At 35.3% G+C, this 14,730-nt stretch overlaps 2 protein-coding genes across 2 annotated transcripts in view; both read left to right on the top strand.

The window, feature by feature from the left end:
• Positions 1-14,730, top strand: part of MDGA2 (MAM domain containing glycosylphosphatidylinositol anchor 2) — an 822,473-nt gene that overhangs the window by 619,515 nt on the left and 188,228 nt on the right. The window lies entirely within an intron of this gene.
• LOC132360833 (adenosine 5'-monophosphoramidase HINT1-like) lies at positions 3,164-4,544 on the top strand. Its single transcript, XM_059915909.1, has 2 exons — positions 3,164-3,188; positions 4,165-4,544. Exons 1-2 carry the CDS (start codon positions 3,164-3,166, stop codon positions 4,542-4,544), a joined length of 405 nt encoding a protein of 134 aa, XP_059771892.1.

Raw genomic sequence — 14,730 nt, 5'->3', positions numbered from 1 at the left:
AAGTAGCAGGATACAAAATTAATGCACAGAAATCTCTTGCATTCCTATATACTCATGATGAAAAATCTGAAACAGAAATTAAGGAAACACTCCCATTTACCATTGCAACAAAAAGAATAAAATACCTAGGAATAAACCTTCCTAGGGAGACAAAAGACCTGTATGCAGAAAACTATAAGACACTGATGAAAGAAATTAAAGATGATACAAATAGATGGAGAGATATACCATGTTCTTGGATTGGAAATCAATATTGTGAAAATGACTATACTACCCAAAGCAATCTACAGATTCAATGCAATCCCTATCAAATTACCAATGGCATTTTTTACAGAACTAGAACAAAAAATCTTAAAATTTGTATGGAGACATAAAAGACCCCGAATAGCCAAAGCAGTCTTGAGGGAAAAAAACGGAGCTGGAGGAATCAGACTCCCTGACTTCAGACTATACTACAAAGCTACAGTAATCAAGACAATATGGTACTGGCACAAAAACAGAAACATAGATCAATGGAACAAGATAGAAAGCCCAGAGGTAAACCCACACACCTATGGTCAACTAATCTATGACAAAGGAGGCAAGGATATACAATGGGGAAAAGACAGTCTCTTCAACAAGTGGTGCTGGGAAAACTGGACAGCTACATGTAAAAGAATGAAATTAGAACACGCCCTAACACCATACACAAAAATAAACTCAAAATGGATTAGAGACCTAAATGTAAGACCAGACACTATAAAACTCTTACAGGAAAGCATAAGGAGAACACTCTTTGACATAAATCACAGCAAGATCTTTTTTGATCCACCTCCTAGAGTAATGGAAATAAAAACAAAAGTAAACAAATGGGACCTAATGAAACTTAAAAGCTTTTGCATAGCAAAGGAAACCATAAAGAAGACCAAAAGACAACCCTCAGGATGGGAGAAAATATTTGCAAATGAAGCAACTGACAAAGATTTAATCTCCAAAATTTACAAGTAGCTCATGCAGCTCAATATCAAAAAGCAACCCAATCCAGAAATGGGCAGAAGGCCTAAATAGACATTTCTCCAAAGAAGACATACGCATGGCCAAGAAGCACATGAAAAGCTGCTCAACATCACTAATTATTAGAGAAATGTAAATCAAAACTACAATGAGGTATCACCTCACACCAGTTAGAATGGGCTTCATCAGAAAATCTACAAACAACAAATGCTGGAGAGGGTGTGGAGAAAAGGGAACCCTCTTGCACTGTTGGTGGGAATGTAAACTGATACAGCCACTATGGAGAACAGTAATGAGGTTCCTTAAAAGATAAAAATAGAATTACCATATGATCTAGCAATCCCACTACTGGGCATATACCCAGAGAAAACCACAATTAAAAAAGACACATGCACACCAATGTTCATTGCAGCACTCTTTACAATAGCCAGGTCATGAAAGCAACCTAAATGCCCATCGACAGATGAATGGATAAAGAAGATGTGGTACATATATACAATGGAATAGTACTCAGCCATAAAAAGGAACGAAATTGGGTCATTTGTTGAGACGTGGATGGATTTATAGACTGTCATACAGAGTGAAGTAAGTCAGAAAGAGAAAAACAAATATCGTGTATTAACGCATATACGTGGAACCTAGAAAAACGGTACAGATGAACCGGTTTGCAGGGCAGAAATTGAGACACAGATGTAGAGAACAAATGTATGGACACCAAGGAGGGAAGCCCCGGGGGGGTGGAGGTGGTGGTGTGATGAATTGGGCGATTGGGATTGACATGTATACACTGATGTGTATCAAATTGATGCCTAATAAGAACCTGCTGTATAAAAAAATAAAATAAAATTCAAAAATTAAAAAAAACAGATGAGAAGCCAAAAAAAATATATTATGAAAGAAAAGTAGCAAAGTTTTCTAAAAATGGTTATACTCACACTAAATTAAGTTTGAGAAAATGTCAGTTGTCCACATCAGATATTATTGTTTGTATTATTATTGTTTTTATCATTTAGCCTCAGGTAGCATTGATGAAGACTGTTTGGAGCTAAAGTCTAGTGCCCTATTGATATCAATCATTCAAATAGTCAAAAATCCATGCTTGAATATTTTCAGAGTAAAGATACCTCCAGAAGGCTTACCAAATGCCCCATTAGAATATACTAAATGACCTAGGAGAGAAATTGCTAAAATTACACAAAATAAAGGTATGTTAAATCAAATGAGAGCAGTTTACAGAGACTTCCTAAAACCTCTGAGGTTTTCTTAATAAAAATAGGAAACCTACCACAAGAGATGAACACAGTATTTACAGCTTACGTCACTGGTATTTTTTTCCTTCCATTTGGTATATCTGACCTTTATTTCACAAGCCCTCAGCCTTAAATAATCTGTTCTTAGCGGAGGAAGATTGCGGTTGAAAATTTAAATTTGAGAGGCAAGGTTAACTGACAATTCAAGTAGGAATAATGCCAAGTGTTCCAATATGGTAAAGAGAAATTAGGTAGAGCTGTCATCCACAATTCTGGGATTAACTGATGAAATTTAGTGCACATTCAACCCCCCAAAATATTTATTAAACAACCACTATAGGAAAGGGACTATAGGAAGAAATAAAAATGTATAAGGTCTAGTTCATGGATTTTATATCCCATACACTTGAAAATTTTTATTAACAGATAAAGTCAAGTATTTGCTTTATAAACTATCAGAGTGATATAGAAGCATACAGGATGAAATTATTGAATCTATTCAGCAGGAGTTCCATAGAGCAGGCGGCATCTGAGCTGGATTAAGAATGGGGATTATTTGGCACTAGATCTTAGGAGGAAATGAATTAATTAGATCTCCTTCACACAGTCAAGAACGACCACAGAATTTTATCAAGGTAGCAGCATAATCAGATTGGTGTCAGGAGGGCCTATTCTTTGGATGAATCTGCAGTGTTCCAAAAAGAGACAGAGGAAAGACGGTGGAGAAATAGAAGAGAGTTTCAGAAGACATTTCAGAAGCTTCGCAATCAGTCAGTTGGGCAAAGAAAACTTTTCCTCTGTTTTCCCAACATTGTAGACTACCTTTGCATTGTGAGGAGGTGTTCAGTGAGTCAGTTAGTGATAATGTGAGAGAGGAGGCAGAAAATTTTTATTAGGAAGTAAATTAAGGCAGTGGAGATATGTATTACTTTATGGATGTGTCAGGTGAGAGAGGGAAAGATACAGAAGGCTTAGCTGGTAGAAGAAGCATGAGACTCGCTCATAAACTACATCTGAGAAGTCAGGTAACCTCTTTACATCTTAGTTCCTTTTCTCTCCACCACGGCTTTAGGATACTTTTAAGAAAGAGTTTGAGGAAATAGAGTGGAAAAAAAGGAATATAAGAAAAAAAGAGTCTGCCCATTCGAGTGTGTGTGTGGTGGTCAGGTTGGGGGGGAGACTATTTATTCAGCTGAAGAGGTTGATAGGAATCAGATGAGGTGCTGAGGGACACTCACAACCTCGTTAAGGGGCAGTTAAGTCAGTGACCAGTGCTCTCAAGTCAATTGGGAGAGTGCCTGATTGACATCAGGCAGTTTAGTGTGTGCAGAGCCCTGGACTTGGGTCCAGGCCCAAATTTACCACTTAATAGCATTGCAACCTTATGTCTGGCTGGACCCCAAAGCTTTCCATCTGTAGAATAAAGGGATCAGCTAGGTAACTGATTTCTACATGGTGTTCCAATGGCAACTAGAGATTTTTAAAAACTATTCTCAGGGTTTACTGAACTGCGAGGGGAAGGGAAGTAACCAGATGAGAATTTTACCCTTTTTTATTTCCCTTGCCATTTCACATAGAACAAAATATATCTCTCTTTTATATATAAAACTTCTATCTACGATTAAATTTGGACAGGGGATTCTGACTTAAGTTCACAAACACATACATGTGCACACAGTATTCAAAACATACAGTTGAAAGCCATTTGCTTAGATGAGTTCTTCCTCCCCTCCCAAAGTGTGTTACGCTTCTATGATTCCAAAATGTTATACTTCAGTTCAGAATATGGTAATGCCACATTCTGAGGAATGTTAGGTCTGAATGAGGGGCTGAAGGAAAGGTTTGAGAGGACAGATTGGTTTGGGATTAGGTGTACTTGAAAGGTTGGTAAGACATTCTCAAGTTTCTGGTGACCAATTAGAAAGTAGCGTTTGGGCTAAGGCTCAGGCAGCCTGGCCTGGTGGTGACACGATTTTTGGGAAGATCATTCACAAGGAAATTCCAGCCAAAATCATTTATGAGGATGACCACTGTCTCGCTTTCCATGACATTTCCCCTCAAGCACCAACACATTTTCTGGTGATACCCAAGAAACATATATCCCAGATTTCTGCAGCAGAAGATAATAGTGAAAGTCTTCTTGGACATTTAATGATTGTTGGCAAGAAATGTGCTGCTGATCTGGGCCTGAAGAAGGGTTATCAAATGGTGGTGAATGAAGGTTCAGATGGGGGACAGTCTGTCTCTCGTGTTCATCTCCATGTTCTTGGAGGTCGGCAGATGAATTGGCCTCCTGGTTAAGCGTGTTGTAGGGATAATTTTCCCTTCTCTATTCAGTGATCAAGTTTGCACGTTCCAATATGCTAAACAATACTTTTATTTTTTTGCCTGTGTATGGAGAGATTGCAGAAATAATTTAAAAAACCCATACATAATAAAAGATTGTTGTATGGTCCAAAAAAAAAAAAAAGGGTTTAATAATCGAGAGAAAGGTCAGAAGTAGAACATGGACTTCACAAGCAGTTGCCTTAATTAGAAGTGGATGAGCTTATCCAAGAAGAGAGTGTGAAGCAAAAACAAACAAACAAAATGTCCAAGGACATGGTGGGAAAAGCAGAAACCATGAAGAAAATGGAAAAAAAGAGTGGTCAGTGGAAACCAAATGAAAGCGGGGAATATCCAGTGGAAAACTTCCTGTATTTACAGCATCTTTAGAGCCTTCAATACCTTTTCATCAGCATGTGAAGATTATATTTGTTTCAGGTACTTTAATATTGATGCATGGAATTTGATAGTGGAAGTGAGCTCTTATATTTCTTCAAGTGAAAGGATTGGGAATTGAAGGAGGGAAGGTGGGTAGGAAGGAGAGAGAAAATAAGAGAGAGAGAATGAGAGAAAGATTTACAGACGGTAACAATTACACTAATTCTCTTTTCAATTAGATCATTTACAAAAGTGAGAAGGATATTTGAAACATTTTTAGTTGGCCTTGTCAGGAAGTTATAAGTTGTTTTGAGAAGCGTAAATTATATCAGTATTTATACTGCTTATTTTTGGGGAGAGCATAAATGCAAAGATTGGCTGCATTAAATTAACTCTATTTTCTGTAGTAGTTGAATAAACATTAATCATGTTTTTATATTGAATTTTCTCATAAAACTGAATCTATCTAATTATGAAAATAACATCGGATTTACGATTTTCCTCCAATTATCATCTTAAAATATCCAGCACTTTCTTCCCCAAATATCAGAACCAAGATTCTACCTTACAAGCCATAGTTTAACAGTGGTTAATTAGCTGTTGTCTAATTACTGTGTCATGTGTTGAGGATTTCCTTCACTTGGCAGAATTAAACACTTTTTGAAATTCCCAGATTACATTGAGATAAGAGCAGGTCAATGAGAAATAGGAAAGAATGCCCAATTTATGTTTCCTATACCCTTCATCCACTTATAACTGCAAGCAATGGGGACGTGGAAACTATTTGAATTTTAAATGACTGAATAGAGATGCTTCTAATCCAGAGGACTGAACACAATTAGTTAGTTCCATAATTTGTACTTAATATTATAATAACTAGCAATAACTTACACAAATTAAAGAAAGAATTATGAAAATTATATTCATTAACTGATGAAGAATAAACGTCTCCATCAAACTTATAGTTGAGAATGGATGTAAATCAGGGTATATTATTTAAAGCTACATTACCAGGACTCACTCTGCATCTCTTGACAAGAGGAGAAGATAGAGATGTGGTGAGTGGTATTAGATTCACTACTGATATGATTATGATAACACTTGGAATTTTTATGTCATTTTTAGATGACACTACCAAGCTACCATTATCAATTGAACAACAGAGAAATAAATAGAAGTAGCCGTAGAGACTAGATCCATAGACTAACAGTTTGATCGCCGTTTTGGTCTATGTGATAGCAAAAGATCTAGAATCCTAGATTTCTGGCATTAGATAGAACAATTATTATAGTGATATAATTTGTTTGTAGTGACTAAGTTTCATTTTACAGTTTGGAATGTCTTAAAGCTATTTCTTACAATAGCTCCAAAATAGAAGTTAGAACTACCATTAATGCAAAGGACTTTCCCCTGAAAATCTGCTTACAAATGAATTCATTTTAATATATAAAAAGGGCCTCATTCGTTTTTACAGTCTTAATTTTTCATCCTTCATTGTGGGATATCAGTGAGCTTAGCAAAGAGATTAAATAAATTTAGAAAATCATTACAATTAGGATTTTGGTGGCACAATTTGAGGATATTTATGAATTCTGAATATCTATTTTTAAATAAAAATAAAAGATTATTGGAGCAGGTCCCCATATACCTATTTTGTAAAACATTTTACAAAGATTTCTAAATGTCTCAGTTATTGGCATCGTTTTTAAATACTGAGGACGTTTATAGATTACCTAGTGCCTTCCATTTATAGAGAGGGAAATGGGATCCCAAAGCTTAGGTACTTGTTCACTTCCTATAACCATAACCTGATTCAAGTTTACAGTCTCAGATTCCAAATTCAGTATAAGCTTGCAGCATCTTACGTTACATGGGTATGTCCCTTTACTATCGCAGGTGATTCTGATATTCAGTTATGGCCTTTGACAAGGGCCTTGCATCAAAAGATCACTGTAGGCAGGTATTAAAATATTCTAAAAGGAATTCAGGTAATATTCTAGTTGGTTCATGTGACCATGTGTTGGGTTGATAGTGGGGCACAACACTCTCCCCTACTCTGAGAACACCACTTCAAAGAGTGTTAGGATGTCAGGTCCCATTTGCCCATCTCATATTCCTCTCACTAAAATGGGGCATGGCCTTACCCTATTCTAACCTAGGTGCATAGATTGAGCAATATTCATTTCACCAAAGGAGACCACTTTCAGCGTTATGCTAGGTTAAAAATTCTCTAGGGCAACTCAACATGATGATACTTGTCTTCTTCTAGCTTCCTGAGAAGAGTGGACCCAGGGTTTGTGTCTTTAAAATGCTGCCTAACCACATCTAGGGATGTGTACTCCTGAGTGGCATGAATTCCATATTAAAGTAACCCTAGTCTATACATTAAAACTTGCAGCACGCAAGTGTAGATCACATTGTCTATGGTGAAGAATTTTTTTTTTAACTTTTATAGCATCGTAACAAAAACATAGAAAAATGCATGAATTGTAAGCATGAAGCTCGAATAGTTTACACACATATATAACCACGCCGAATTTGAGAAGCAAAGCATTAGCATATGCTGATGCATTTCAAAGTGTTGAACATAGGTCAATTCTGACTGCAAAACCCAGGTTCTTTACACAAAACACACAGCTTCTCAACGGAGCAAGCACACGTAATGAGATTTCAGACTCCAGGGATAAGCTGTGAGAAATGTAAATATTTTTGTTAAGTGAATCCATTTCAGGAAACCCAAATCATGGCATGTTTGCCTTCTTACCTCTCTGACTAAAGAATTGGAGCCTGGGTGGTCCTGTTGGGTGAAAGTCAGCCTAAGAGACAGCCTAGGCTCAGAACTGAAAGCTTTAGATAAGGAGACAAGACAATAGTTTGCAGGGGAAGGGAAGAACTGAGGGCACCAGATTCCTCTGAGTACATAAATAAATCAGGTAAATACATCAGAATTTCCCAAATTTTAGGGATGTTCTACCATAATAATGATGAGATTTAAAAAGATGTGAAATTAAAAGCATATCATTGCACTTTAAAAAAAGGTTCTATGCACAGTATGAAATATATTGGTAATTTAAATACGTGAAGTAGAAATAATAAAATGACAAGGAGTTCAAATGTCTGCACTCTAAAGTGCATTTAGTATGAATTACAGTTCACTATAAATGAAACATAAGTAGTCCACTTTCACCAAGACTATCTAAATAATACTTGTAAACAGAATGTATTTAGTTGACATTTAAATGGAAATATCCTTGCTTAGGAATAAAATGGAATGTAAAACTATATTAATAAAATGGTACTAAACTCTATTCACACACTTATTAGCTTAGAATGAGTTATATATCATTCCAATCAATGACGTTATATGAGTTTTTATGTGGTTTTAAAATTAGGCCCATATTTTTACTGTAGCATTCTATACTTCTACAGACTGGCAGAATGGATCATAAAATACAGTCATGCATTTGTAGAATATTTGTTAATAAAGTGTCCATGTGTTATAAGAAAACCCTTCTCCTATGTTTTAACTGACCAGTTCTCTGCTAATGGATCTGTTAATTAAACCTCATTTGCTCTAAAGAACATGTGGTCCTGATCTGTTGATGGAACATTGTGTTCACTGGTTATTTCACTTTGCTCTTGACAAAGCATGAAAGAGCCAGCTTCATTTTATGTCAAAATGTTTATTAAAATGGTGATAGTGTCTATTTCCACAGGATAAGGCATATTCAGTAGTACATAATCAGTGATTTAATTAGGGAATTTGTAAACCACAGGCATTGTTCAGAGTTATCATGTATAAGAGGCCAAACAATGTCAGATGGATTCTACAAGGAGACAAATGGCCTTTTTATTATAGAAGTAAATTGATTTTTCTAGCCATTAGGCATTGAAGAGTTTATCACTGTGAGCAACAGTTGCTCTAGATCAGCGGTCCCCAACCTTTTTGGCACCAGGGACAGGTTTCGTGGAAGACAATTACTCCACAGACTGATCGTGGTAGGGGGAGGAGGGGGCCGGATGGTTCAGGCGGTAATGCTAGAGATGGGGAGCGGCCGATGAAGCTTCGCTCTCTCGCACGCCCGCTGCTCACCTCCTGCTGTGCGGCCCGGTTCCCCAACAGGCCACGGACCAGTACCGGTCCACGACCCAGGGATTGGGGCCCCCTCCTATAGAAAATAAAATAAATTGTGGATTGCTTTAAAGCATCTTTCTTTTGCTATGCTTTCATTGCACTTTTGATATATAATTTATAGCTTATCCTTTTAATTTAGAATTCCTTCACCCACAGGAAAGCAATCACATAATTAACATGATCAGACAGTTCCTTTTTACTTATTGGTTCCCAGTTTTCATGGCAACACCCTGACCTTTGTGAAAATGTACAGCAATGACATTTTGTCATCTTCATAAGAGAGAGAGAGATGTATTGAGGAATGTCCAAACCTCATTACTTCATAGGAATAGAATGGGCGCTAGGATATCTGTATTATGTGCCATTTTATAATACAGTCCAAACACACAGTTCAAATTATTATAACTAATGGCAGAAATCTGCACCTTCTTTCCTTGGATGGCTTTGGGGGATGCCTCTGACTACTCAGACTAAAAAGGTTCACTCCTGTCCTTTCCAAAATGTTATCTTCTTCAAATAGTGTCCTCATCTGAAATGAATGCATATTTCCAAGACAGCTGTCAATGGTAATGATATATATATATATCAAATTTATAAAATATTTTGTTGACCCTATGTGTACCCATGTTCAGTACTTGAGACATCACAGGTATGAATAAAACAAAATATTTGCCCTCAATATAGAAATATATGCAGAACAATAAAATACAGTCATTGATATCACCATAATAAAAGACATTGAGGAGAAAATATAATAACTAACATATATTGAGTGTTTACTATATGAGAGACCTTGTGTTCAAGATTTTATGTGTATTATACTGCTTAATTCTAAAAAAAGAAAATTGAAGTAGGTAATATTATATTCACTTTACTAAAACTGAGAGATACTGGCTAGATAGCTTTCCTGAGGTCATGCAGCTAATAGGTGGTAGAGCTAAGATCTGAATCTAGGCTGCCAGACCTGAGTCTTGCTCTTTACAAGTATATTACACAACTTGAAATACTTTACACTTCAGAGGATGCTCTGATGTGCATTATGCCATTTTATCTTTAAATTCTCATTAAATTCTCCTTTTCCTCAGCCTTATTTGCTGATGAGAAAACAGATTAAGACAATCCAAGATTGCACAGCTAGTAAGTGGTTAGGCCCTGTGTCCAAGTCAAATTTCTAATCTTGTACACTTACAACTCTTCCAGACTATACATGTCAATTAAAAAAGGCCTTCTGATTTAAAAATGATTGTGAGCAGTTATCAGTTACTGAGAATTCTCCCTATTTATCAGCTTCCATAACGCATACTGAAAGTTTTAAAGGTAGTTAAAGGTCTAATTTATCTCTCTTGCCCCCAGTCTTAAGCATATTTACCTATTTGAGGGGCTCAAAAATGTGTATTAAAATGAATGGGTAATAGCTCCAGCCTAGGGCATAAGTTTTCATACATGCAGTTCTGCTTTTGTTTCTCCCATAATGTTAATTTAAGGGATAGTGCATTTATACACACATTTAAATATATTTGGATAAATCATGGCACCATTTTCAAGAGTGAGTAGGCAAGAACACAAATGTGTAATGGAATATCAGGATTCCAGGAATTTGGGAATCTCTGAGCTAACTTTTAAGCTATAGGACTCTTTCCTGTTTGTTACCTTTAGTTTGTATAATGCATGTATAGAATGTGGTATTCAACTTTTCAACTTTAAATTCTTAATCAATTGTTTATACCCAATTAACTATAGTTTTCCACCTTTACTCTGCATTATTGAAAAAAATATATACCAAACATGAAATGGAACTTGATTAACAGTAGAGAGTTAAGTTGAGGAATTGGTCCCCTATTTCCCAGAAATGATTATAGATTGATTATCTTTTCATCAAATGACCTGGTCATATCTTAGTAATTAAAGATCTTAGCACTTTGAGGTTTTGACTATTATAGTATCTCCTTTCTTATTACAGAAAAAAGCAAGGTCTTCTCAGTCTAGTTCAGATTCCTAGCTTGCTAAAATGTTAATATAATTCGAGTCACTAGCAAGTAGAATTATCTTGGTCCTGTTTTTTTATTTAGTTGTCTCAAAGAAAACAAGTTTTTCACATGTGAGACTTTACATAATTAGTCAGTGACCGTCGTTCATTTCTGTACTTCAGTACATGAGAAACACATACAATAAGTCAGGAAAGGGAGGTTAAACTCAGAAAAAAGGTATGCTTTCACATCTTTTCCCAAAAATGTCAGTAAAAAATTGTCTTGTTGATATAGATTTACATTAATGATTCTAGAAAATATTTTACTGTAAGCTCAAGTTAGCAAACCAAATTATGTGAAGATCATAGCAATTCAAGATCCTTGAAAACTAAACTTAAGCAAATGCTACATAAGCAACCCCAGCTTAAGGTCCCCTTCATTTATCTGTTTATGAGGCAGCAAGAATAGAACCTGTATTTATTTGCAACTGGCCTTGTAGCTTGTGTAGCAGAGAAAATATGAATGCGACTCAAAGAATGATTTTCTCTTTTGCTCTTTCATCTTACACTTTATGTTCCACTGAATCCCTCAGAGGCTATTCTTGTGCCATAGCAACACCTGCTGGGAGAGGGAAATTGGAACAGCCATAACTGTTGCCTGCCAAACCTGTTTTCCTGATTGAATGGCACTGCCTGTCCTCCATCTTCTAATACTAAACTCTCCAGAGTTGCTACGCTTCAGGATCCTGCCTCTCCCCATATGTTTCAAATAACTAACAATACCATTGTAATAAGATTTTCTGTAACTCTTTAAAAAATAAGGGTTGTGCATGTGTGTATGTATGGGTGTGTGTGTATGTGTGCATGCACGTTTCCCCTAAGAATTTCAAAATGCAAACACCGTGCTATTTTAACCTCATGTTTGTTTTTAATACATGCTTTCTTCTTTCTCTGTAGCTAGATTTGTAAAACATTGTCAATCCTGTTTTATTAGCATCTCCTCATTTATTATAGGTGAGTCAATAAAAAAAAGTGTGTATGTCAGTGCAGAAAAGGCAGTTTTTATTTATAGAGTATGATAAGAGATGTATTTATGCTTATTCATATTATGGACAAAAACAGTAGGCTTACCATATGGTATGATGGCATGTTGAAAAATAAGTGCCTATTTCATATATGATTTACCCACAAGACTGTAAGTAATACAAGTCTTAGAATATGGGTCCAAATGGTCTGTTGTAGAGCTAACTAGCCTTTTTTTTAAATTGATGATAGAGGAAAGCCATAGCATGGACAAATTACTCAATACTACCAAATACTTCCAATATTTTACCTCCCTGTTTCATTATTATGCCCAAATTAAAATCTAGTATACATGCTAACTTTATGAAAACCTATTGTTTTTGTGTTTTTTTAAACTAAAAATAGAAAGAGTTGATGTGTGAAAATGATCTTGAAATTTATATACTTTATAATTAAGCCTTTGATAATCAAGAGGTGATTATTCATTAATAGTTTTCTTACTTTGGTTGCTTAGTAACCTTGATTGGTGCTCCATCAATCAATCATGAATTTATTAAGCACCTCTAAAATACTTTAAAATATCACATGTTGTGGGAGCTATTTTCTGAGGAAATAGATAAAGCCTAGTACTGACCTCAGAATGTTTTGGCTACATATGTAAAAGAGTAGACATTTTGTCATGACATAGATAGAATAAATCAGATACACTATAATTCAGAGACATGGAGGATGAATAAAAGTTACAGAGATCAGGAGACTTAAGAGAACAGGAAGTTTCAGTTGGGTCTTAGAAGAATGGGAAATCATTGGATGGGTATTATGACGGGAAAGTCATTCCTGGAGTGAAGGAAGGAAAGCAAGCAGTAAGGAAGGAAGGCAAGGAGTAGGGAATGAGCCAAGTGTTAAGCAGACCAAGAGACCTATCAAAACTGAATAACAAGCTTTTCACAGAAGCACTATGGCTTAATAAGGGTTGGCAGGTAAAACGGAAAATAAACAGTGGGATTTAGACGTTCTAGAAAATGGGGAGCTACTAAAGCTATTTGAATGGTAGAATAATAGGATTTTTAAGAAAGATTAATTCAGAAATGGTAAGATTTTTTTAGGAGGAGGAAGAAGCATTTGTCAATTAGATTTTAGTGATTCATTTATACGGGGGAAGGTAATTCAGAAGGAAGTGCAGCAATGCAATATATTATTATATTAACCTTTGGCTCAGGGAAGTTCTGCATATTTTAAAACGACAACAATTGCAAAAATACTCTATGTGCTGCATATCATATAAATCACCATATTGTCTGTGTGTTTTTACAAAACAGGAAGTATCCATTGGCAACCTTCATTCCTTTCATGAGAAATGAGCTCTAGAGTGTCTCTGTCTTTCATCAAATATTGTTACCCGTCATGGTCTTTAAAAGAAAGCAAATATGAGCAAATCCATTAGTAAATGAGGAGTCTTTAGCATGTTGGATTTGTTTTGTCACCTTGAATATTTTTCAAGCACATCTAACTATACATTTTAATTGACATATAATTATTAAGAAAATGGGTCAAGCTTATTAGTTTAGAAAGTATTTTGGAGATTTGGATTAGAATTATTTTTAAGTTGAAGGGAATTCTCAAATTTACCTTATATCATCATATGAATATTTCTCAATGATCACTTATTCTTAAAAATTCCATGTATTAAGGCAGTTATTCCAAATCTTAGTGTGTGCTCATCAAATCAGCTATGAGGTGCATGAGAATTAGAATAGTTCCACTATTAGTGTATGGAGGTTTTAAAATACAGATTACAGTATTGATATTTTTCTCACTTACATTGAAGATACTTAATTGAATGGAAGAGAATGGAGTGGAGTTACAAGATGCTGACAATTTCACTTAACCAAAGGCTTATCTTACTTATCCCATAGTCCATTATCAGAAGGTATTACTGATGTGCCATTGATAGTGGTTGCAATTGCAAACTATTCAGTTCTTTACTTCCATGTAAAATTATTTTGTGATTTTTCAAAACCTCAAAATCTGACTATATCCATGTGCAAGTCTCATGCTTACAAAGCTAATCTGTAATGTGTTGGAAAAAAAAAATTGAGAACTGCTGACTTGGACACTGAGAAAGCACTCAAGTGTGATAGAGGTATCTTTCCTTTAAAACTATGTGGTCTGCAATAAGGATATAGCTAACCTTGGAGTTTCAATCAGTAGATCACCAAGGATGAAACTCACGTCAAGTCTATCATAATTTTTTTTACCTCACCTGTTGTTTTTGAAGGTTAAATAATACAATAAATTTGGTTCATTTGGATTAGTTGAGTCTACAAATTCACTATTTACTTGAGTCATAACTTTTTTACATGTGTTTATATATACCTAGTCAGCGTGAGAATTCTTGATTTCTGATTTCTGGGGTTCACTTTCATAAACACAATATTTTTGGTCTTATTTACTTATGCTTTAAATATAGATTATACACTCTACTCTAGAACATACATATGTGCTATAAAATACTTCTCCCCCTAAATTCAAATATGATTAAATTAGTGCCATACTTATTTTAAGATTCTTGAAAATATGAGTCTGGTTGTCCTTCTGGAGACAATTCTACTTATTACTTAGTTTATTATAAAAAATTATAATGTATTAAAAGAAGTATA

This window comes from Balaenoptera ricei, chromosome 2 (assembly GCF_028023285.1).
Source record: "Balaenoptera ricei isolate mBalRic1 chromosome 2, mBalRic1.hap2, whole genome shotgun sequence".
Classification (NCBI taxonomy): Eukaryota; Metazoa; Chordata; class Mammalia; order Artiodactyla; family Balaenopteridae; genus Balaenoptera; species Balaenoptera ricei.
This window is presented reverse-complemented; position numbering and strand designations above follow the sequence as displayed.